The sequence below is a fragment of the Mercenaria mercenaria genome, unplaced genomic scaffold (genome assembly GCF_021730395.1).
Source record: "Mercenaria mercenaria strain notata unplaced genomic scaffold, MADL_Memer_1 contig_5010, whole genome shotgun sequence".
NCBI classification, from domain to species: domain Eukaryota; kingdom Metazoa; phylum Mollusca; class Bivalvia; order Venerida; family Veneridae; genus Mercenaria; species Mercenaria mercenaria.
In genome coordinates this window covers 1-24,630 of record NW_026463289.1, presented here as the reverse complement: position 1 = coordinate 24,630, position 24,630 = coordinate 1, and the positions used below count along the sequence as shown (strand labels likewise).

Sequence of the window (24,630 nt, the reverse complement as noted above, 5' to 3'; positions counted from 1 at the left end):
AACTCTGCCATTCATGATGGGATTTTTAAATAACTTGGCACAAATGTTCCCTGTATTGAGATGACGTGTCATGCACAAGACCCAGACCTCTAGCTCCAAGGTCAAGGTCACACTTGGAAGTCAAAGGTGTTTCTTGTCTGGTCCATAACTCTGCCATTTATCAAGGGATTTGAAAATAATTTGACACAAATGCTAACCATATTGAGGTGTGTCACATTTATGACCCTAGTCTCTCGGGTCAAGGTCAAGGTCACAAAATGATGTGTGATTTTTTGTGTGCAGACAACAGTAGCATTCTTGGGCATGTTTTGGGGGCATTTGTCACCAATAGTGACAGCTCTTTATCATGTCTTTGATATGACCTGGCCAGGAGCAAACCCACAACCTCCTATACTTGAATCTGATGCTCTACCAAGGAAGTCGAATAGTCATTAAAGTGTAAGGCTTTGAAATTTTAGGCTTGAAGGCACAAAACTCAATCCACCTAATTTACTTTTGTAATGTCAGTATTAGGCATATTCAACAAAATTAATGTTTAAAATGTTCATAGACTTTATTCAATATAATATAAAATGTTTAAAGACAAAACAATCACATTTAGATTTATCACAGAGTTTAACATACAGATAAATACCATATAAAGGTGTACATAAACAATACAATCCTAAAGTTCACAGACTGAAAATAAGTGTTTTAAAAATGGAACATTTACTTTAACAAAACAATACAAATAAATTATAACAGAGACTTTAAGCACAGTCATGTCTTTAAATTATCATTTGAACTATCTTGTTTCAACAAAAGAAATACCTGAAACACAGATAAACAGATAAAGAAATCAATGGTTGAAATAAGGCAAGGATTAAATTATTCGTTTCCAGTCTTAAGGTAGTTTTTACTGCCTGCAATTTGTTTCAATATGAGTATTTATTTTTTGTTGTAGCTACAATTCATTGATATTTTCAAAAAATTAAAAATGCAATATATGAATATATGAGCACTTGGCTTCAGTGATGAAAAAATAATTTTTTGGAAATGGTCTATTTACACACTGAAAACAAGTGCTAAAAATCATTTCCTTTTGAAAATTATGGAAATTTTTTATAAAAAAAGTTGGGTAAAAATGCATAAAGACTGGTCTTTCTATACTTCATACTGACCAAACCTAGATACACATTAATGAAACATCCACAAAATCAAAACAGCTGTGAAAGTGATATTCAAGGAATAATTTTTGTGGAATTCTTTGTCGAGCCATTCCATGAAAACAAATCCAAATGAACAAGAAAAATGTCCATTCATTTTATATACATGAACATGTATATCCCCATAAAATAGTTGTTTTGTCCAAACCCATGAAATTCTGTGTCCACAAAAATTAATGATTTCACATTAGGTGGATTCATAGACACACAAGCTTTCTTATATATGAACTATATAAATGCATAACACCACTACAAAAATCGCACATATTCACCAGTACTTTGTTGGCCCTTATATTGTTTCACAGATAAAATTTTCTCCTAGTACTAGAATATGCTGTAATATTTGGCATATAACATTGCTTGGCACATTTTCTTTTAACCAACACATTCAGATGTAAAAAAAAATCTATCCAAGTTACTAGTGAAATACATTCTCAAGGTTTTTTCTCTTAAGTAATTTATTAAACATAATCATATATTATTCATTAAAATCATACAAAACATAGTAACTCATATTTCAAATACTGACATTAAAAGCAGGTAGTTTTTATTAGAAAATGTCCATTCAAATGAAACTATGATATGTAACGAAGAGCCAGTTCATGACCTTGACCTCTAACTTTCAGCCTCAGCTTCTTGTTCTAACAGGTTGTCTCCGCTGCTTTCTTTCTCGTCCCCGGGGGGAAGAATATCTGCATTATTTTCCCGCATTTTAAGTGTATGTTCTATCAGAGACAGACAGACGAACACCCAGTTATACATGTGTTGTGAGGGAACAGAGCTGTGTTTAGCGACTTCTCCATGTGGTACATCCTTGAGATACTTTTCAATCTTTTCCGGTGGGATGAGATCTTGACCGGCAGTGGGGTCATAGGTTGTAAGCTTCTGTAAGAGCTCATTGTTGATTTGCTGAAAAAAAAATCAGATATACACATGAGCTAGAAAAAATATCGTATCAATGTGGAAAGATAAAAAGTCTGGATGTCATGTCCTTTGAGCAAGGTAGAGAAGGCCCATATCATCATGCAATGTTTTGGAATGAAATAGGAAAATAATTAAGTTGAGATACTCTGCTTTGGGGAATAAGTAAAAAAAACAAAACAAACATTTGATCAAGGAGCTAGTAATATAACACCCTGTTCATATAAGATAAAACACCCTGTTCATATAAGATATAACACCCTGTTCATATAAGATATAACACCCTGTTCATGTAAGATAAAACACCCTGTTCATGTAAGATATAACACCCTATTCATGCAAGATATAACACCCTGTTCATATAAGATAAAACACCCTGTTCATGCAAGATATAACACCCTGTTCATATAAGATAAAACACCCTGTTCATATAAGATATAACACCCTGTTCATATAAGATAAAACACCCTGTTCATGTAAGATATAACACCCTATTCATGCAAGATAAAACACCCTATTCATATAAGATAAAACACCCTGTTCATGTAAGATATAACACCCTGTTCATATAAGATATAACACCCTGTTCATATAAGATAAAACACCCTGTTCAAGTAAGATATAACACCCTATTCATGCAAGATATAACACCCTGTTCATATAAGATAAAACACCCTAAGATATAACACTCTGTTCATATAAGATGTAACAACCTGTTCATATAAGATGTAACAACCTGTTCATATAAGAGAGAAGAAGATTTTGAGACAGAGGTAGACAAAAGATTACTATGTCATGAAAATGAGATACAAAAAATAAACTGTGCTTCCATAGACTTCTTTCTTATATTTAAGTTGGATATAAATAAATACACTGGAAACCCATACTCTGTAATGTTCTAATTACCCATTACATAATCCATTGACAAAAAAGTTAAGTTATGAAAGCATGTATTGAGTGGATGGGAATCTGCATCCTGTTCGAGTTAAGACATTGCCATAAACAGATATATAGCTTTAAACTTGCTTAAGCTAAAGAGGAACCTTTGAAGGACTGCTTGTTTGGTCAATTATGTAAACTGATAAAACTAATATTCAATGAAAATGTTTTGCACTGTACTTGAGAACAGAAAAAATGCAGTCAAGTAGATTAGCCTTTGTAGGGAGTGATCTATATGTATTCATTGAAGCAAATAAAAACCCTTTTCTTAACCTTGAAATTTAATGAGGTGAATTTGCCGCCTTTTATTCTTTCCTAGAATACCAGCCCAAACAAGGATCTTAAAACAGATTTCCATGAAAACTATTTTCGATGGGGGAAGTAAGCTATCAAAAAATGCCGGTACTGTTACTATATTTGTTACTTGATAGTTTAACGTAGGATGAATCCGCAAAATCCAAGGTCATAAAATTATCTCAAAAAATTTTAATGTATTCTTAGATCATGCCAAGTCAGCATAAAAACCAACAAGTCAGCAGAAAAATGTTTATTCAAATTAATGTTAATGATTGTGCATGTTTGTTTTAATTTAATTCCCTTGTTTTTAATACTTAAAGAATAATATGAAAATTGATAAAACTATGCAGAGATCTTTCACTGTTTCTCTATGGTCAGGCATACTATTCAGGGTCAGATTAACCTTTAGCCCTCTAAATTTCTAATATAGACTGGTTCATCATTCAATCTGGGCAGTACCACTTATTGTTCAAGGGGGTGATCACTGAAAACTTACTGACTAAATAGCAAACAGTGCAGACCATGATCAGCCTGCATGGTTGTGCAGGCTGATCTTGATCTGCACTGGTCGCAAAGGCAAGATCACTTGCCACCAGCAGGCTACTAGTTAAATTAAATTGTTCAACTCACACTGACAAGCTATTTTATTTATTACAGCATTTCTTACTCATTTCTGTTCATGTAGAGGTATATCTAATAATAATTTTGCAGAATTTTTAAGACTCTAAAGTCAAGGTCAAATGCAAAACGTACATATATTTCTGTAGTTGCAAAACTGAACTGAAAAGCTGCACAAGTGACCTGCTGAACCTTCTAAAAATGGATTTAAAATGTTTAACAACCTTTAAACATTTCAACAAACAAGCCTTGCACAGTACTTGGAGAAATTATGTAACTTACATCTAATGAATTTCGGACTTACACTATACTTGACAACAAAAAACAGTCAAGCAGATAAGCCTCCGTCAGAATGTAATTTCACTAATTTGATTTTTCTACTCAATCAAATAAATGCAAATCTTTTTCAGATCTCTTCAGAATTTAGGTATTAAGTTATTTTGGTGAAAAAAAGGTTTCTACAAAACAATCCCTATTGAAATAAAATTTACGTCACACCGTCCTAAAAATAGATTTTGAGGAAAATAATTTTCAGTGATAAAAAGCTGCTTGAAACCGACTGTTGCTATATTTATAACAAATACTGTAAAACCTGGTATTTCCACCCCCACTCTCCTTCCCCCAAGGCCAAAAATAGACTATTTTATAATTCTAATTGGTTCAAATGTTGGAATGTTTACAACTAGTGAAACAATGACTATTCATAACAACAACACTGTTTCTATTCATTTTCACAAATACATCTGTGTTTACCAGGCGTTTGACTAGATCATTTCTTGAAGTTTTTGAAAAAATATTTTTCTAAACTTTTAGCTAGACTATTTTTAGCTCGACTATTTAAAGAATAGGTAGAGCTATTGGACGCACCCATGTGTCGGCGTCCGCGTCCCGATTAAAAAATGGTTAAGTTTTTGTATGTAAGCTGGTATCTCAGGTACCACTTGTGGGAATGGATTTAAACTTCACACACTTATTCACTGTGATAAACTGACTTACACTGCACAGGTTCCATAACTCTGTGTAGTGTTTTTTACAAAATTAACTTCCTTTTTTTTGTCTTAGAAGTTTTTGGTTAAGGTTTTGTATGTAAGCTGGTATCTCAGTACTCACTAATGGGAACTGATTGAAACTTCACACACTTCTTCACTGCACAGGTTCCATAACTCTACTTTGCATTTTTACAAAAAGAATGCCCCTTTTTGACTGAGCAGTTTTTGGTTAAATTTTTGTAGTAAGCTTCAGTATTTAGTGGGTATGGATTGAAACTTCACACACTTATCCACTTCATGAGCTGATATGCACTGTGCAGGTTCCATAACCCTGTTTTGCATCTTTATATATGTATGTTTGAGAAGAAAAGGGTCATAATTCTACAAAAAATTAAAAGCCTCAGGCTCAGGAGTTATCTCCTATGAACAAAACATAGTGACTGAAAACAGATTAATACAGTGTGACCTTGGAGTAAAACTTTTGACAGATAACTCATGTAAAAATCACAATTTTTTGTGAGGGATTTATTTTCACTCTATTCACTAACTGGTATATAAACTTATGTTTAGAATCCCTTCAATAAATTATAATGTAGTTTTAAACCCGACTAAAGCAGCTCAAACTGATTAACATGTTCACATTTGGTTAGCGGGCAGTGAGTATGCTGGTATTTATCGTCCAATCATCACTAATTTACAGTCAAACTTGTATTAAACAGCCTTCCAAGGAAGCAACACAAAAAGATACTGCTTAATTTAAGGTAAGTGGTTGCATAAGACAAGTTTAGATTAGAACGAAAGGTAAGACTGGGAAATTAGCTGACTAGCTGCTTAATACAGATGGCAACTACGGCAGGTTTTACTGTAAATTGTATTTTTTTTTATATTTCAAGGAAATTAAAACAAGAAACAAATCAAATGGATTAGCCTTTTCAAGTAATGAAAATTCGGTCTAAATTTACTCATATTGAAATTCCATGTTTAGGTATTTTCTTTACGGAAATAAAGTCACTTTATGGAAAATAAGTCTTTTGAAAGAACAAAGTTAAAGTGTTATTTAATCTTTCTAACCCTTAAATAAAAGCCAATCCTTTTCATGTCCTTTTGCAATATCTGTAATGGGTGTTTTAGTGGTAACATAGTAACTAAAACCAAACTTACGTCAATTTATGAAGCAAACAAGGAAAAAATTTGAGATCTAAAAATAGATTTTCTGGAAAAGTTATTTTCAGTGTATGGAGTTAATACTACTTCAGCTATTTTTAGTACCTAAAAGTCCACATTATTACTATATTTATATACTGACGTTATTATCACTCCTCAAGATATATATATATATGAAATTGATGTATAAAGGAATACCCAACAAAGTGAACACAAAAACTGACAGCAAAAGATAAGTTTGACAGCAATAAACTTTATGTCTTTAACTCTTTCTCTCCTTTCACACGGACTTGACTGAAATCTTTTATCTGTCAGTTTATAAATCCCTTGATATCTTTCAACAAAATACTCTAGAATATATACTGATAGATTAGAAACAAAAAGTTAATCTGACTGCTCTTTATTTTTATTATCTTTTTATTTGGGCAGCTACTTTGTCACTGTGTAAGCATACTTTTAGGGGTTAGAACTAAAGGACAAAGTAAACATGAGAAAAACTTAATTTCCAACACCCCAAAAAGCTATTGTCCTTCTATCTTGATAAAATGGTTACCTCGGCAACAGAAGATTTAAATGCTTTTTTTTTAAAACTAATCACTTCAGAATTGTTCATTTGTACTGATTTTGTGTCATTTTTCTTTAGTGTCAAGACTTTTTTACACTATTTCAAGAAAAGATGGAGACTTCAATTCTATAACTAGCCACAAGTCTGAAATACGGAATGAATAGTGTTACTGTAAGTGTGTAGCCAACATGCAAAGTGTTAAATCGGAAATAGATGATTTTTTATTTACCTCTAAAGGTTTACAACTTACCCCTTTCATTTGCTGCCAGTCGTCAAAAAGCCCTTGTTCCGTTTCCTCAAAGTCAAATATAGCTTTGACTGCCTTGAGTATATCATGTACAATTCTTGGTGGGTCATTGTAGCTACGAAGCTCAGCAAAGGCCTTTGTGTCAAGTTTGTTGACATTTTCTCTCAATTCCATCAACATGAGACGGTCAAACATAATGTCCATTCTTGATTCCTCATTTTGTTCTGCCTCTATAAAGGTAGAAAAGCAAAAATTAACTTTTTTAAAATTATTTTTTAAATGTACTCTCAAATATGAAAGAAAGAAAAATATATTGTAAAGTCAAACAATATTTCCCATTTCTTCTGACTGAAAGGGGAAATTATGCTACTAATTTTTTGTAAGGATAAACACTGGTTTCGGGAAGATACTATTCTGTAGCTCTAATTAACAAACATTTTACAGTCAAGTTCATTGAAGATAACAACAAACCTAGGACAACATTTCTATCCTCTCCTGCCATTTCTTTGGTTATTTCTTTGTGTGCCATTTGCAGCAGACGCAACATTCTCTGAACTTCACGGTTTTCATGACTTGGCAACTGTTTCATCTCTCCAATACTAATGTCTAATATCGCTGATGCACGACCTTGATCATCTCGCAGTGGGAAAGCTAGGTGGCGCTCTCCATACGCATCTGCTGATACACTTTCTGAATTGTCAACGGCTTTAAATAAATAGTCCCTGAAATAATATAGACAATAATGTAAATTCTGAAAAAAAAAAAATATACAAATTTACATAATAAAAGTTTTTGCAGAGTATCGCTTGGCATTACAAAACACTTTAGCATCAAGGATAAAATGTGTTTGATTTTGTGGTGCAACCTCAGTATACATTCATTTTAATGAAATTCACCAGACATATGGCAATGTGTGAAACAGTGGCAATAATTATTTCCTCCATGCCAGAAAAAAAAATCTTAGTAAGGTATGATTTATTTTCCCCAGTGATGCTTAAGGGATGCGGGGCCTTCGTGGCAGCGTGGTTAAGCTTGCTGACTTCAAATCAGTTGCCCCTCACCGATGTAGGTTCAAGCCTCACTAGGGGTGTAGATTCTTCATGTGAGGAAGCCATTCAGCTGGCTTACAGAAGGCTGGTGGTTCTACCATGGTGCCCGCCTGTGATGGAATAAAGCCCGGAGGGACACCTTGGGTCTTCCTCCACCATTAAAAGCTGGAAAGTCGCCGTATGACCTATAATTGTGCTGGTGTGACTTTAAACCCAACAAAAAAAAAGCTTCAGAGCTGTTGATAAGTCCTGTACATAAATTGTTATATATACAATGGATGTATTCACTGTCGAAACTGTAACATCAATCTAACATGCATTACTTGTTTTACATGTATACTCTATTTCATTTACGGTTATTTTACCTGAACAAATTATCTTTCCTCTCGAGTCGGGGAGGGTTTTGCATATTCTGAATGCCTCCTCTCTTGTCTGTCATCATCATCTTCCTCAACACAAAGTCCTTGCTTTCCTCATCTGGTTCAACGATGTAGGCGACAACTTCCTTCACATGTGGACTACGGCGATGAATCCAGGACACAGCACTTTCAGTGATACGCAACAGTTTCTTGCGCATGTCAATAGCATGGTAGGCAATGCTGAATGATTTTGCCACACCCTATAGGAATAGAATTTAAAATATCTTCATACAGTTTGTTTATTTAACATAAAAAGGATCTTTGTAAACACTTACTTAATGAACTCGTTCTCACTTTCATAGAAATTTCAAAGTATGAGCTGCCTAGGAGTTTTATACGAAACAAAATCAGTAAAGAAAATTTAGATATAATATTATTTCCTTCCTCATGTCAATCATCACTTTCATGCTAATTCAGTAAATGTAAAGAAACAAGTAAGAAGTGCAAAATACATGAATGTAGGGATAATGCATGTTTTTTCATGTTATAACATCTCCAGAATCCCCAAGGGACTTGTTGGTGCTTAGAATATAGCACAAAACAAAGATGCATTAACGCTATTCTAGCATAAAATCTGTAAAAATGCTAAAAAGATAAAAACATTATGCTGTTCAGTTCAATAATGTGTGGGAACATCATCTGATAATGTTTAAGTCTTTTCTTTTCAAACTTTGAGATTCTCTCTGTTAACACCCTCCTTTTACACTCCTGTTAAAACACCACCAAACATGATAAGAACAACATTTTTATGCTAAAATGTGTGATAAAACTGATTGTCTGATAAAGTTAAATGACACTTCAATCTGACTTAAGTACTTGATCTTCTAAACGAAGATCTGAGAACGACCCATTCACATACGTCTTCTGTATATTTTGGATTTCCAGTATTGCTATTTTTATTTTAACCAATCAGACGACTTGTTCGAATGACAAAGAGTAAGAAAAATGTGCATTCATTCCAGGGCTCGAACCCGGGATCCCTCGCTTACAAAGCATGTGGCCTACCGACTGAGCTAACCGGCTATCTGACATAATACGACATAAGAATTGTTATTATCAAATGTCAAGGCTACAGGTCGATTTGCAAAATGATGTAAGTTAAGCTCTGATTGGCTAGCGAAAGGGTCGTCAGAACGAGGCTATGAATAGGTCGTTCTCAGATCCTATGCGTAGCGTAATAGGAAATGTACTTTAGTCAGATTGATGACACTTAAAACTGATATTCAACAGTGTTTCAGTTATGTAACAGCAGTTAATTCAACTAATCAGTGTTCCTGGCTTCTACACAAATACTAACTTGTTCTACACAAAGAAATGGCAAGAAATTTTGTGGTTTGGGTCAAAACAGCTGTTTTCTGCAGATATGTATTGATGGATTTCAAATTTTGAAAATCATATGAATGAGAATTTGATTTCTTTGTAGGGATTTCATTTCGCAGATTAATGCAAATACAAAATCCATTAAATTTTTGCACCCCTACCCTTATCATGAACATTAATGATTTCATAGTAGGTGAAGTTACCTGGAAGAACTGGATCTCATGTGTAATGAAGATACTCTTGGTGTGAGGATCACTTAGTGTGTCAATACCGAGGAGACCAAACACACGCTTACGACGGTCCTTCAGGGGGATAACAATGAATGAACCCTCACGTTCCTGAAGAGAAAGTATAAGGATTTTATTAACAGATGTTTAAAGTGTCCTTTTAATGTTGATAATACATAATACATATTAAATCATTACACATGATGTATTGCTGTTGCTATTAGAGAAGTTTTTCCAAAAAGCTAAGAGCAAAAATGTCTGGAAAGTCAAATAACATAAACACACAAATTTATTACTAATAAAAAAGGCCAATGTACCGGTATGTAACATTTTTTTCAGAAGACAGATCAGCAAAAAGTTATTTAACATGAAGAAATGTATACTTACATCAGGTTTTCTATATGGATTCCAGAACATGATATTGCCATGGTTTGCTACTCTAGGAACATGGATTGGTTTACCACTCTCCACAGCTGAGAAACTATAAAAATATAAAGATACAATTGTAAGTAATGCACAATGTAAAATTACTCTGTTTCAGATACTGCCAGTAATTTAGCTGGGAACATGTACACTGTGTCAGATAGACCAACTATGTTGTTTGTTCTTCACCTCTATGTAACGTGGGGAAGTTGTCACTTGACTGCAGAAGAGAAGTCAATTTTACTCACTGTTGCACAAACTAAATTACAGTAGATGCACTGAATCAATTAAGAAAAGAAACTAGGTAATGGAAGTGAAACATAACTATATAGCAGTTGTCACGAACTCTTGAAAATGATAAATTGAATCCATCCATTAATTTACCTGATTCCCATCATGTCTTTGTAGAGAATCTTTCCTAACAGGAAGTCAGCGTCCTCTGTTGTCGCAGCAACATATCTCAAGCAGACGTCACCTCGTTTACGATCTACTACATTACGTTCTAACATTGAGATGTTACCACTGATGTTCTTTCCGGCACCATGTGCCTCAGCATCCTAGAAAACATGTAAAATATGGTTAAAAGCTCAATGAATTATCAACAAGTTTTTCCAGTATTTCAGACAGTCAAACCTGTTTATAATGACTTTGCCTGGAAGAGTCAACAGTTGGTCTTCATTTGCAAGGGGTCATAGTTCACAGAACAAATCTAAATCAGAAATGGAACTAGAGCCAGGTAGTTTCTATCCAGTGTTCACAGATGGACTTAAGAACAGGTTAGACTGAAAAAGCCAATAATTAAACTAGATGCCCATGGGCATCATGTCGAGCCTGCCAGCTGCCAAAAGGACTAACATTTATGATACTATGACCTTTGACCTGTAAGTGTGACCTTGACCTTTGAGGAACCTGGGATTTGCACATGACACTCCATCTCATTGAGTTAAACATTCATGCCAAATATAAACAAGATTCCTCAATGTATCTCAAAGTTATTGGCCAGACAAGATCTAAAATGACCTTTGACCTCCAACTTTGACCTTGACCTTTGAGACAGGAACCTGAGGTTTGCGCATGACACTTTGTCTCACCGAGGTTAACATTCATGTCAAAGTTATGGTCCGGACAAACAAATCAGGACGGATGCACATACATCGAACAGCCATTTGGACGACTTTGTCTTCGCTTCCGCAAGCGGGCTCAACAAAAATCTCATTAAAGCTGTCAACCACTAGCCAGCTCACTAGTAAAAGCTTTGGACAATAAATTGCATATTTTCAGTTGTTTCAATTCAAATACCAAATGCAGAGAAATTACTTCCCACTACTGTCTCATGTAGAGCAGCAGCTGCTGTTAGTAACTTTCAGCAAACGTGTAAGATGTCGTACAAGATTAATTCAACTAAACCCTGTTTTAAAACTGAAATTTTGTTAACAAAAGATAGTAGATGAAACAAAAATGCTCTCACAGTGGAGGATATATTGATATCTTGTTAAAATCAGTTTCTTTGGAAAAGACAATTAAAAGCTGAGAAATACACTTCTCAATTGATTTACTATGAGTAAGTTCTATTTCTATGATGTCAGGCAAAATTGACACTAAACAGGAAATCCGCCCAACTGTATTTGACTTACATACAATAAACACCCAAACATCTTCAAGAAACTTTTGTACATGTTTGCATAACAGGAACAAAATGATTCAACAGATTTCTTCGAACCTTATATAAAGCCTGGAACACTGCTTTGTAGACCGGTTCAATGGAGGCCCCACCAGTGTCTGCAGCTGTTATTATCTGTTGTAACCACTTCTTACGGGCCTCACCTCTGATGCGTTCAGCGTACGTACGCTGAAAAAATACAAAGTGTAAATATATAAACTTTTAAAATGTCCAGTTTATGTGCACTAAAAATGCATTTGTAAATGCCGAAAATAGTATATTACAATACTTTTAATATTAAAATATCAACTTAATCTGGAACAAAACTAAGATAATTATAAAGTAAAATAGAATAACTGTATGACTGTATCGCAATAAAAGAAAAAATCAAATCTTAAAACAATTTATGATTGAGTTCTATGTAAACAATTTCTTTTATTCATCAAGAACTATTAGATGCAAAATATCCGCATAAAGAAATAAATCTATAAAGATTGAAGCATTTTGATTAGGTTAGTCCATGTATTTACGTAAATGAGACAAAATCAATCTGATTTTCAAGACAAACCATGCATTTTATGAGATCTGTTTACATTCAAAGAAAAACATGCACATTTGTTTAGGAAAAAAAACATCAAAAAATGTAAAACCTTCATAAAAAGTTTCTTCAAGGAAAAAACATGCATTTTCTTTATACAGTATTTTTGGTTTATACAAGAAATGAATATTGAAATCACAGTCCAGGGCTCCAGAAAGCTCTAACTTTTCTTTATTGTGATTCAAGGAAGAAACACCATCCTATTTCTATAATTGCATACAATCCCTGTTAAACAATAAGTTAACAAGAGCTGTCTCCGTAGGATGACACATGCCCCCGATGGCACTTTGAATGAATAGTTATGGCCGATGTTAGAGTTTAGGACCTTTGACCTACGGAGCTGGGTCTTGCGCGCGACACATCGTCTTACTGTGTCACACATTCATGCATAGTTATTTTAAAATCCATGCATGAATGACAAAGATATGGACCGGACATGCCCATCAATGCACTATCATGAAAAATGATCTTTAACGTCTACGTGTGACCTTGACCTTTGAGCTACGGACCTGGGTCTTGCGCACTGCACGTCGTCTTACTGTGGCACACATTCATGCCAAGTTATTTGAAAATCCATCCATCGATGACAAAGATATGGACCGGACACGCACATCAATGCACTATCCTTTAACGTCTAAGTGTGACCTTGACCTTTGAGCTACGGACCTGGGTCTTGCGCACTGCACGTCGTCTTACTGTGGTACACATTCATGCCAAGTTATTTGAAAATCCATCCATCGATGACAAAGATATGGACCGGACACGCCCATCAATGCACTATCCTTTAACGTCTAAGTGTGACCTTGACCTTTGAGCTACGGACCTGGGTCTTGCGCACTGCACGTCGTCTTACTGTGGTACACATTCATGCCAAGTTATTTGAAAATCCATCCATCGATGACAAAGATATGGACCGGACACGAAAATTGCGGACAGACCGACAGACTGACAGACCGACAGACCGACGTACAGACAGACGGTTCAAAAACTATATGCCTCCCTTTGGGGGCATAAAAACCATATCAACTTTTTTTTGAGTAAAAATTTGACCAGCTGCAACACTATTATCTAAAATTAAAATTTTAACAACCAAACTCATTGAAATAGACAAATCAAATGACAATGCTATATTTAGCACACACATCAACCAATCAACTATCATATATTTATAGCTCACACGTAAAACATCATTATCCATCATCAATTTCAGCTGCAAATTATAAAAGGACTTAATGTGTTATTAGATTTAAAAAAAAAAATATTGAACGCAAATAATCAAAAATTCTTCCTTTCATACCAGTATCTATTTGATTTAAATAATGTTTAAGAAATAATGTATCTCATCCAGTGATTTGTCGTTGAATAAATCATTGTTTGGAGTTCAGATGCGAAGGAATTATATCACGAGGGCAAAGCCCGAGTGATATAATAATACCCATCTGAACGACAAACAATGATTTATTCAAGAGCAAATCACTAAATGAGATATATTATTTCGATTCTAACACGTTAACAAGGATTTTTAAGTACATCCTTGACGACATTCATTAAAAATTTGCCCGTTTTCAATCGGTTTCTTTTCCAGCGCGCCACTATGCCGTTTGATGCCATGACATAATAATTGTGACGTCAGAACAGTGAATTGTTGTATAATAATTCACTGTTTTCTGCCTTCTTTGTTTAACAGGAAAATGAATCGGATCGTGTTAGAATGAATATTCAATCTAAGGAAAATTATAACTATAAATCTCTTAAAATTTGAAACCCTATTTTCACCTTATTTCACTTTAAAAATATACATTTTAAACTATTAACAGTAAAAAGCAATGTTTAAAACATTATTATATAACACATGCAGCTATGTTTTAGGCCTAGTTTACATAAATTTTATAACCTACAAGTTTCATCAAACTTAAAACTGAATACTAACTAAACATTGAAAAACTATGTTTTTAACCTATTGGACATAGAAAGAAGCACATTTTAGTATGACGAAACAACAAGACATACAAAAGTCCCACAACTTCGATTAGTTTCACCACTTTTTTCACCAACATTTCCCTAACAACCAATACAAAATAAAAGAATAAAAATAGCAATAAAACATTATCTACATATATTTATACATGTATAGCAAAACAAACATTTTTAACCGATATAAACATGATACATATCATAAACAATGAGTACTGCTGATTGGATATTACTTGCATAATTTTATTAAAGCCCAATAAAGAAATTAAATCCCAACAAACAAATATAATTTCAAATTAACCCTTACCCTGCTATATTTCTATAATGGACTGGTCCATCTTTCAATTTGGACAGTACCACTTATTACTCAAAGGGGTTTTCACTGAAAATTTACTGACTGAATAGCGAACAGTGCAGACCATGATCAGACTGCACGGATGTGCAGGCTGATCTTGGTCATCACTGGTCGCAAAGGCAGAATCATCAGCCACCAGCAGGCTAAGGGTTAATCAAATTTATATCTGTGAACTCATACCACCATCAAATAGAGGTTTAAGTCCTAACTGCAAAATTAAACGCCCACAGAATTAAATCATTTTACAATATACCAAAATATGCAATTAAGCAATATGCGATTAAGTGGAATATACTATACTATTGAAATATTATGTATATGTAAAGCTAAATTCATCTGTTATATTAATATCCAATCTTCAGTACACATTCACGTAGCGATTGTAAGCAATATATACATGTAAATCAGACCGCAGACTTACGTTCAGCATATCAGACGCTTGCTATTTAAATTTATTGTAAAAAGAAATGAATGTATATCAAACATATTATAGAGATTTTGTGTACACTCAAATCGCCTTTGTACTCTCAATCTTTGTTGACATGCTATGTTTTTTTAATGTTATTTTTCCCTAAATCATAGTATAATGTTACATACATGCATATTTGTTAAATGTTGCTGTTAAAACGTAAGTTTTGTAATTTGACCGTTTTCTATTTATAAATTGCTGGAAAAAAGTCAGATCGCAAGATGTACCGGTAATCATAAATTGCTAACCTCTCTTCATGTGTCTCCATTATAATAAAGAAAGAAAACAGAATTACATGGGATGTCCATTATCTGAGGCATGTCCAATGTTACTAAAATACATCAGACAGATCTGGTGCACTGTTTTTGTTATCAAAATTTTCTGGTGCTCAAAGACATTTTTCTCTGCAATGAATGTCATCCCATTCTAACTTTGTATTTTTATTATCAGCCAAGGTCGGTAACAAGTTTGAAAACTTATAAAACAAAAGCTAAGCATTGTAGTCCTAATACAGTGCAAGCATGCCTACAGTAAAACAGTGCCTGATATAAATGCCTTACAAAATTACTCTAATTGTTTTAATACTGGTCAGTACAATCTTCATTTCTTGAAGCAAATTAATAGCTAGTAAAAAGCTTTAAAATGAAGATTTTGCATTATATATTTAGAACTTCTAAATACATGCTCTTTTTAACATTACATTGTATTACTCAAAAGCATGTGTTAACGCCATTATTGGTTTGTCATTAATTATATTTAGAATTATTGCCAAGAATTTATATCTTAGATACCCCATCTCCACGCTAAAGAAGTAAAAGACATAATATTATTAAACTTTAAAATATAACAGAAAAAAATATATAAATAGGACTTGATCATTTTACAAATTAAGAAATATGAACAAATTCTACAACTGTGTTACAAATTAAACTGGACTCTGAATTTCTCAAAAGTTGATTTACCCCTATCCATAATTATCTACTTGTTTACCCCAATCTCTGTCAGACTACTAACCTCTTCTGCATTCAATATATCCTTAATATAAAAGTGTTATAATATATTGTATTTACATCAAACAACAAAATTTAGTATATTTAAAGGATATCTTATATAGATATAGAATACTTAAAATATGAAATACTGAATATTATTAGGTTATTTAACATTGTTCAATATTTCTATAAGATGCAAAATCAAATTTATTTCGTCATGCTCAAATCTGCATACATGGCTAGAATCCTTCATGCTGAAAAAATTACCTACTGCAAAATCTGAGTTGTTTGTGAGGGATCTATTGTTGATGTTTGTATTGGCAAAAGTCATACTTATGAAAGAGCTATTACTGTTATAAAACAGTTCTACAGTCAAACCTGTGTTAAGCAGCCAGTCAAGGGATCACCACAATCTGGCTGCTTAAGGCAGGTGGCTGCTTAAGTTAAGTTGAAATTAGAACAGATAGTCAATTTATAACACAAGTGGTTCTTTAATACAAGTGACCAATAAGGCAGGTTCAAATGTATATGTTCATAATTTTGCCAAAAATCACAAAAATTCTACCATATGCATCAATTTAAATTCTAAAAATTACAAATTTTTAGCCTCACAAAAATATCAGACTTTACAGTGTTACATGCAAAGGATGTAAAAACTTAAAACTTGAAAAACAGAGAAGAAAATATACTGTCAAACAGTCAAACCTGTATGTGGAAGGGGAAGCCAAAAAGTGGTTTCTATTGCAAGTACTGATTATAGACAAGTTCAAAAACAATTCAATGGTTAATGTCTGAAATTAAACTATTGATTTTTTAAGACAGGCGGTCCCTGCTTACAGGCTTGACCGTAGTCAATACTTTATATACATGTCATTGAAATATTTGTTCCATACAGTTTACACTGCAGCATAAACTGGGTGTAGTTCCTGTTTCTTTTGGTATATCATACTGGTTTACACTTTACAGAAGTCCAAAAATGAAAAAGGTTTCTTTTCTTATAAAAATGATGAATGAAACAGGACTATTATTTTGTCTTTTAATGACACTTTAATTGTATAGTTTTGTTAAATATTTCCTGACGTGTATATAATAGCATGAAATAAGTGATAAGAATGAAGAAAAAGGGGCTTCTGTAGCCTTCTACCTTTTTTGTTTTAACAAAGTCCTATAAATATCAATAAATCTTGCTTATATATCAAAATTGATGGTTTTTATGCAGACTTAAAATTCACATACATATTCATCCATATTTCAACAGTTTAATAATGAAGACTGTTCAACTAATACAATGGAAAAAGTCGTAGCTTAACAGAGTAAAATCTACATTACAGGGAATGTGCAATATCTAGTAGATAGAAACATGCCTCTATCCCAAACCTCCAACCCTGGCCACTTGTTTAAAAATTTGTTTATAAATAATGTAAATTTACCCCTTCTGAGAGACCACTTGTCAGAAAAGACCACTTTTTTTTCATTTCCAAATGGTGGTCTTTATAGACAGGATTGACTATTACAAAAAAAAGTATGCATATATCCATTTTTGTCATTTAACCTATTACCGAAGTCCCTTTAAATTTTCTATTCATTAAGTGCTGAAAATAGTTGCACAAGAGGAATGCACTTTCAACCCCCCATTCCCTCTTCCTCAAATAAGTTGTAAGTGCTGGGGTTGGGGTAAAGGCAGCTTGTCTCTCTTTAACAATGTGATACAAAATGTACAATAGTAACACAACCAACATGAAATTTTCTGAACTAACTAAATAAATAAATAGATAAATGCGTACCTCTACACTGTTGTTCAAAAACTCTACAAAATATTCAAAAGCATCGGCTCCCGGCATTGCATCTGCTACCATAGTAACAAAGGTACGGAACTCTCGTTTACTGAGACGGTTGTCACTTGGGTGTTTGGATTTCTTCTTCATTTCATCCTTGGCTGAAATTAAAAATTTAAAAAAAATTGAATTCATTAACATTTTTAAAGCATCATTAGAAGCTTTAAAACAACAACTTCAGGGAAAAAAAGTGAAGCATTAAATACTAAAAACTGTAAAAAAAATATTTTGATATTCATATACAAAGATGTCTAATATTTTCTCAATTAGTCACTTTTTGGTAAGTGTATAAACATTAGAAAGGAGCATACAAAAACTGGACTTAAAGACACATCTGACAGTTTTCTATATGTATATAGGCAAACATTTTCCTACAGACAGAATTTCTTTAAACTTTGTGTACTGACTGAGAATCAAGTTTAAAACGGAAATATGTATTAAAAATCATAGGTACTGGTGCTTGATCTTGAATTATCTGCCCTTGAAAATAGATTTTTCAGTACTTTCCTACATTCAAGGGCAGACAATTCATGACCAAGGCTGGGTACCTATGATTTGATTAATTTTATATTTCTGTTTTTGATTTGATTCTCTGTCAGTAAACACAGTTTAAAGAAGAAATTCTGTCCGTAAGAAAATTTTGCCCCATGTCAATATAGACACTGTGGCAAATGTCCTTGACTATGAACATGACAAAATGATACCTCAAAGTCCTGGTCTTTCCCATGGACCGAATTTCTTTAAACTTTGTATACTGAATGCAAATGATGACTAAAACAGAAATATAAATTAAAATGCACAGTTTCCTTGCCTTAATCTTGAATTATCTGCCCTTGAAAATTGGATTTTTTAGTATTTTCTGATTTTCAAGGGCAGATAATTCAAGATCAAGCACCGGTACCTATGATTTTTAATACATATTTCCGTTTTAAACTTGATTCTCAGTCAGTACACAAAGTTTAAAAGACTAAGCTTTAATTTGAAACTTTTCAAAATTTCAGATGTAAATTTCTGTCCTTTGTTAACAGTCTGTTATAAAACACTTCAACTTTTAAATGAGAAAAACTTGCTATTAAAAGTCAAAATATGAGAACTTCTATGGAAACATGACACATTTATTTAAACAATGAGCTGAAATGATTCTTGACTTCAAAAACATGAGCAAAGTCAGGCTAAAACAAACAAGAGGGCTAGGATTGCCCTATAGTGTTCACCAAAATTCATGGTCAAATGCATTCCGTGTAAATTTCATGAAGATTGCTCTTGAAATGTGAACTTTAATGAATTAGCAAAGTGACTAATTCAAGACTCAGAACTCTGGTGTAAATCGAATGATCTTGCCAATTATGGATCTTGAGTGAAATCTTGTAGTCATATATACTCTTTGTAAGTTTGATGAAGATAGCTATTATGTTGACCTAAAAACTGAAGGAAAAATACACCCTTCAGCAGTGAGCAAAAAAAACTGAAAACTGTTTCTGATATGAACCTTTCTCAATGGCTTCATGTTCCTGACCATCTTTGTACTTCATCATAACATTCTCCACCTCGTCTTGGTCCAGATATCCCGATCCGTCATTGTCCCACTTATCAAACAGCTGATCTAACAACATTTTTCGTCTAGATGACATCGCCTCCCTTCTGGCCTGAAAATATGTATATATATACATGTATATATATATGCCGTGAACTCATGGCAAAAACAACCGTTTTGCGGGAATATGAATTTGTTGATTTCAACTTTTGAAGGTAAAACATTAGGAATTTGAAATGTTCATTCGGTGAAATGCTTTGTAATGATGCAGCCGCGAAATCCATGTAAATTAGTCTCCAACAAATATCAATGATTTTGCAATAAACAGGCATTCTAAACATATCAGCTTGCAAGTGGAGTAAAAGACAAGTCATGCTTTAGTATCATAGTATTTAGTATCATAACAATTTGGAAAATAGAACTTCACCCGCAGACAGTTCTATACAGTATAAAGTCTGTTTACAACATCTCAAAAGAGCCAATTCCTCCTTATAAAGAAGAGCAACAATGTCTCCACAGCAGCATGTTCTCCAAAGAAACAACCACTACTGAAAATAAACCTCTCCTGAGCAACCACTTCTCCAGAGAAACAACCTCTCCAGAGCTACAATCCCACTACAGCAACAACCACTCCACAGCAAGCTTTCAAAATCAACAACTTCTGCAGAGCAACGTACATCCTCTCCAGAGCAATTACCTCTCCATGGCAGCAACTTCTCCAAAGTAACAACTTCTCCAGAGCAACCTCTTCTCCAGAGCAACCACTTCTGCAGAGCAACAATCTCTCCACAGCTAGAGGCTTTCAAAAGCAACAACTTATGCTGAGCAACAATCTCTCCAGAGTAACAATCTCTCAACAGCAGCAACTTCTCCAAAGCAACCACTTTTCCAGAGCAACCTCTTCTCCAGAGCAACCACTTCTGCAGAGCAACAATCTCTCCACAGCTAGAGGCTTTCAAAAGCAACAACTTATGCTGAGCAACAACCTCTCCAGAGTAACAATCTCTCAACAGCAGCAACTTCTCCAAAGCAACCACTTTTCCAGAGCAACCTCTTCTCCAGAGCAACCACTTCTGCAGAGCAACAATCTCTCCACAGCTAGAGGCTTTCAAAAGCAACAACTTATGCTGAGCAACAACCTCTCCAGAGTAACAATCTCTCAACAGCAGCAACTTCTCCAAAGCAACCACTTTTCCAGAGCAACCTCTTCTCCAGAGCAACCACTTCTGCAGAGCAACAATCTCTCCACAGCTAGAGGCTTTCAAAAGCAACAACTTATGCTGAGCAACAACCTCTCCAGAGTAACAATCTCTCAACAGCAGCAACTTCTCCAAAGCAACCACTTTTCCAGAGCAACCTCTTCTCCAGAGCAACCACTTCTGCAGAGCAACAATCTCTCCACAGCTAGAGGCTTTCAAAAGCAACAACTTATGCTGAGCAACAACCTCTCCAGAGTAACAATCTCTCAACAGCAGCAACTTCTCCAAAGCAACCACTTTTCCAGAGCAACCACTTCTGCAGAGCAACAATCTTTCCACAGCTAGAAGCTTTCAAAAGCAACAACTTATGCTGAACAACAACCTCTCCAGAGTAACAATCTCTCAACAGCAGCAACTTCTCCAAAGCAACCACTTTTCCAGAGCAACCTCTTCTCCAGAGCAACCACTTCTGCAGAGCAACAATCTCTCCACAGCTAGAGGCTTTCAAAAGCAACAACTTATGCTGAGCAACAACCTCTCCAGAGTAACAATCTCTCAACAGCAGCAACTTCTCCAAAGCAACCACTTTTCCAGAGCAACCTCTTCTCCAGAGCAACCACTTCTGCAGAGCAACAATCTCTCCACAGCTAGAGGCTTTCAAAAGCAACAACTTATGCTGAGCAACAACCTCTCCAGAGTAACAATCTCTCAACAGCAGCAACTTCTCCAAAGCAACCACTTTTCCAGAGCAACCACTTCTGCAGAGCAACAATCTTTCCACAGCTAGAAGCTTTCAAAAGCAACAACTTATGCTGAACAACAACCTCTCCAGAGTGACAATCTCTATATAGCAGCAACCTCTCCAAAGCAACAACCTCTAAGCAAGAAACAAGCAGGTGACTGCTGTAGAGAATAAATAACTGCTGCTAGTATCTGTATCCAAACCAAAGTACTGATAGCTTCCCTTTTATAGAAGTTTCTTCCACATGATGACAAAACTTACCCTGACCAACCTCTCCATTTTCTCATCCTCAGTTTCCTGGTATTCTGACTTGACGTATTTCATTAAGCTCTCAAATCCGTCAAATGTTGGCTCATCTCCGAGGAAGGTTTCTGTGAGCTGGACAAACTGGGACACATTTACTGAGCTCTCATCAAATATGGACATCTGAGAGTGGCTGCGACTAAGCTGAGTCATGGCTGGATGAAGAATAAAATAACATTAAAAAATGAGTCTTTTGTACAAAGTATATTGCATGCGACACTGTCATAAGATAACCTATTCATAAAGGTAAGAAAATATAAAGACCTTAATGTTTGTTTTAAAAATTTTGATATTGCGGTGTAAATCTGTAAGCATTCTCCTTTAAGCCACAGCTTAAGCCTTTGTGTGGTTAAGTCGCTGCCCTCCAATCACTTTTCCTGCACTGCCTTAGGCTCAAAACCCTGTAGGGAAGGTGAGAAAACAATATAGTAGCTAAATATGAAATATTAGTGGTTCTACCCAACTTTCTGAAATGACTGAACGGGCAACTGCAGTCTTGAGCCATCATAAAAGTTGGAAGTCCTCAGATGACCTGCATTGTGTTAGTGTTTCTTAAAACTCAACAAAATAAAACTTGAGCCATCACTAAAGGCGAATAAAACTCACAGAAGACACCGCTTTGATACAGGGAAAGTAAAATGATGATACCATGACTTTGAACATTCAAGTGTTACCTTGACCTTGGACATCCAAGTGTTACCTTGACCTTAGACATTCAAGTGTTACCTTGACCTTCTGACCTGGGCCAGGGTTGTATACTCTGCAAGTCATCGTGATGAGGTTAACTGATGCTAAGTTTATTAAAATCCTTCCAGTGCTTAAGAAGATATGGCTCAGACATAAATTTAAGCTTTTTGATCTTTGACCTCTAAGTGCAACCTTGAACATAGTGACCTGGGTCATATAATATTCATGTTGTCTTGATGAGGTAAACAACAGATCCAGTTTTAAGAAAATCTTGCTTGCGGTTTAGAGGATACAGTGTGAATACAAAGTATAACCTAATGACCTGGGTTGTCAGTTCTGCATGTTGCCTTGATGAGGTAAACAACAGATCTAGAAAACAGAAAATCTTGCAGGGGGTTTAGAGGATACAGTGTGAATACAAAGTATAACCTAATGACCTGGGTTTTCAGTTCTGCATGCTGCCTTGATGAGGTTAACAAGAGATGTTAGTTTTATGAAAATCTTCACATAAGTTTAGAAGATAGGGAGCACACATAAAGTTAAGCTATTTGACCTTTAACTTCCAAATGTAACCTTGACCTTGGACCCAGTGACCTGGGTTGCATAATCTGCATGCTGTCTTTGTGAGGTAAGCAACTGATGTTAGTTTTACTGGAGCAGACACAAAGTTAAACTTTTTGACGTTTGACCTCCATGACCTTGATCTTGGTCCAAGTGATCTGGGTTGTGTGCTCTGCATGTCGTCTTGATAAAATTTCAATTAATGCCGGTTTCCTGAAAATCTTTCCGGCAGTTAAGAAGATAAAAAGCGGACACAATTAATGCACAGATGGACAGACAGGCCAATGGACCAACAGATGTGCTGACTGCAAAAGAGCCACCCGGGAATACAATACTTAATTAATTCATTAAAATACTGCTTAATCATATGGAAATAATGGATAAAGTAGACAATATAAATGTTCACCTGTTTTCTCTCTTTCAAAGTTTGTCCCCTCAGCAAAGGACACAGCTTGCTGTGCAGCAGTAGCTGGAGTCTTTGGCTGACTCTGGAGCAAGTCTCCAGTTAAAGCAACATCTGGAAATATAAAATAGGTTTCTATTATCACATTCTATTACCATTATACTGTGAAATCATTCAATTTCATGAGCATGAAATTTTGTGGTTTGGGCAAAATTGGATATTTTGTGGGGATTTCAACTCTTTAACATAAAATAAAAGCGAATGATTTCACAATACAAATAAGAGCACTCTCTTGTTATTATTTCAGCACTATATACAAATGCATCCAGTTTCTGAAGATTACAACTTGACTATTTCCAGAATAGAACTGCATTGAGAAAAATCTACAGACTGGAGCCAAAATGTATGCACTGTAGAAGTGGGGCTAACAGATATACTGCTGAGAAAAAGATTATCAAGGACAATTTTCTGTGAGTTCTTGCTGACATACAATATCTTAATTCAAATAACCACAAATTATCCTACAAATGTATCCCGTCACGAACATATTCTTTCTTGAAAATATTTTTTTTGTTGGGTTTAACGTCACACCGACACAGTTATAGGTCATATGGCGACATTTCAACTTTTGATGGTAGAGGTCAAGACACCAGGTGCCCCTTCGTGCATTGTTTCATCACGGATCTTGGTAGAACCACTGATCTTCTGTAAGCCAGCTGGATGGCTTCCTCACATAATGCCCCAAATGAGGCTTGAACCAACATCGGTGAGGAGCAAGTGATTTTAAGTCAGGGCCCTTTAACCACTTTGCTATGGAGGCCTTGAAAAGATTTCATAACTCAACTTGAACAAAAGATCAATAGTGTTCTAGTTTGACTATCTGTATACTTAAATAATCAAGTGACTACTGAAACAAGAGGACCATGATGGTCCTG

The 24,630-nt window shown here is 34.7% G+C and overlaps 1 protein-coding gene across 1 annotated transcript; it reads right to left on the bottom strand.

The window, feature by feature from the left end:
• Positions 1-528: 528 nt before the first annotated feature.
• LOC123533762 (EF-hand calcium-binding domain-containing protein 5-like) lies at positions 529-23,809 on the bottom strand (the record flags this gene model as incomplete). The annotated part of the gene is made up of 13 exons (XM_053535678.1): positions 529-2,114; positions 6,949-7,175; positions 7,417-7,667; positions 8,360-8,613; positions 9,937-10,071; positions 10,348-10,441; positions 10,768-10,940; positions 12,104-12,232; positions 16,454-16,474; positions 18,216-18,367; positions 19,756-19,912; positions 22,003-22,199; positions 23,699-23,809. Coding segments are annotated over 13 exons (2,195 nt in total), but the record flags the coding sequence as incomplete, so codon positions are not given.
• Between the last annotated feature and the right edge of the window lie 821 nt (positions 23,810-24,630).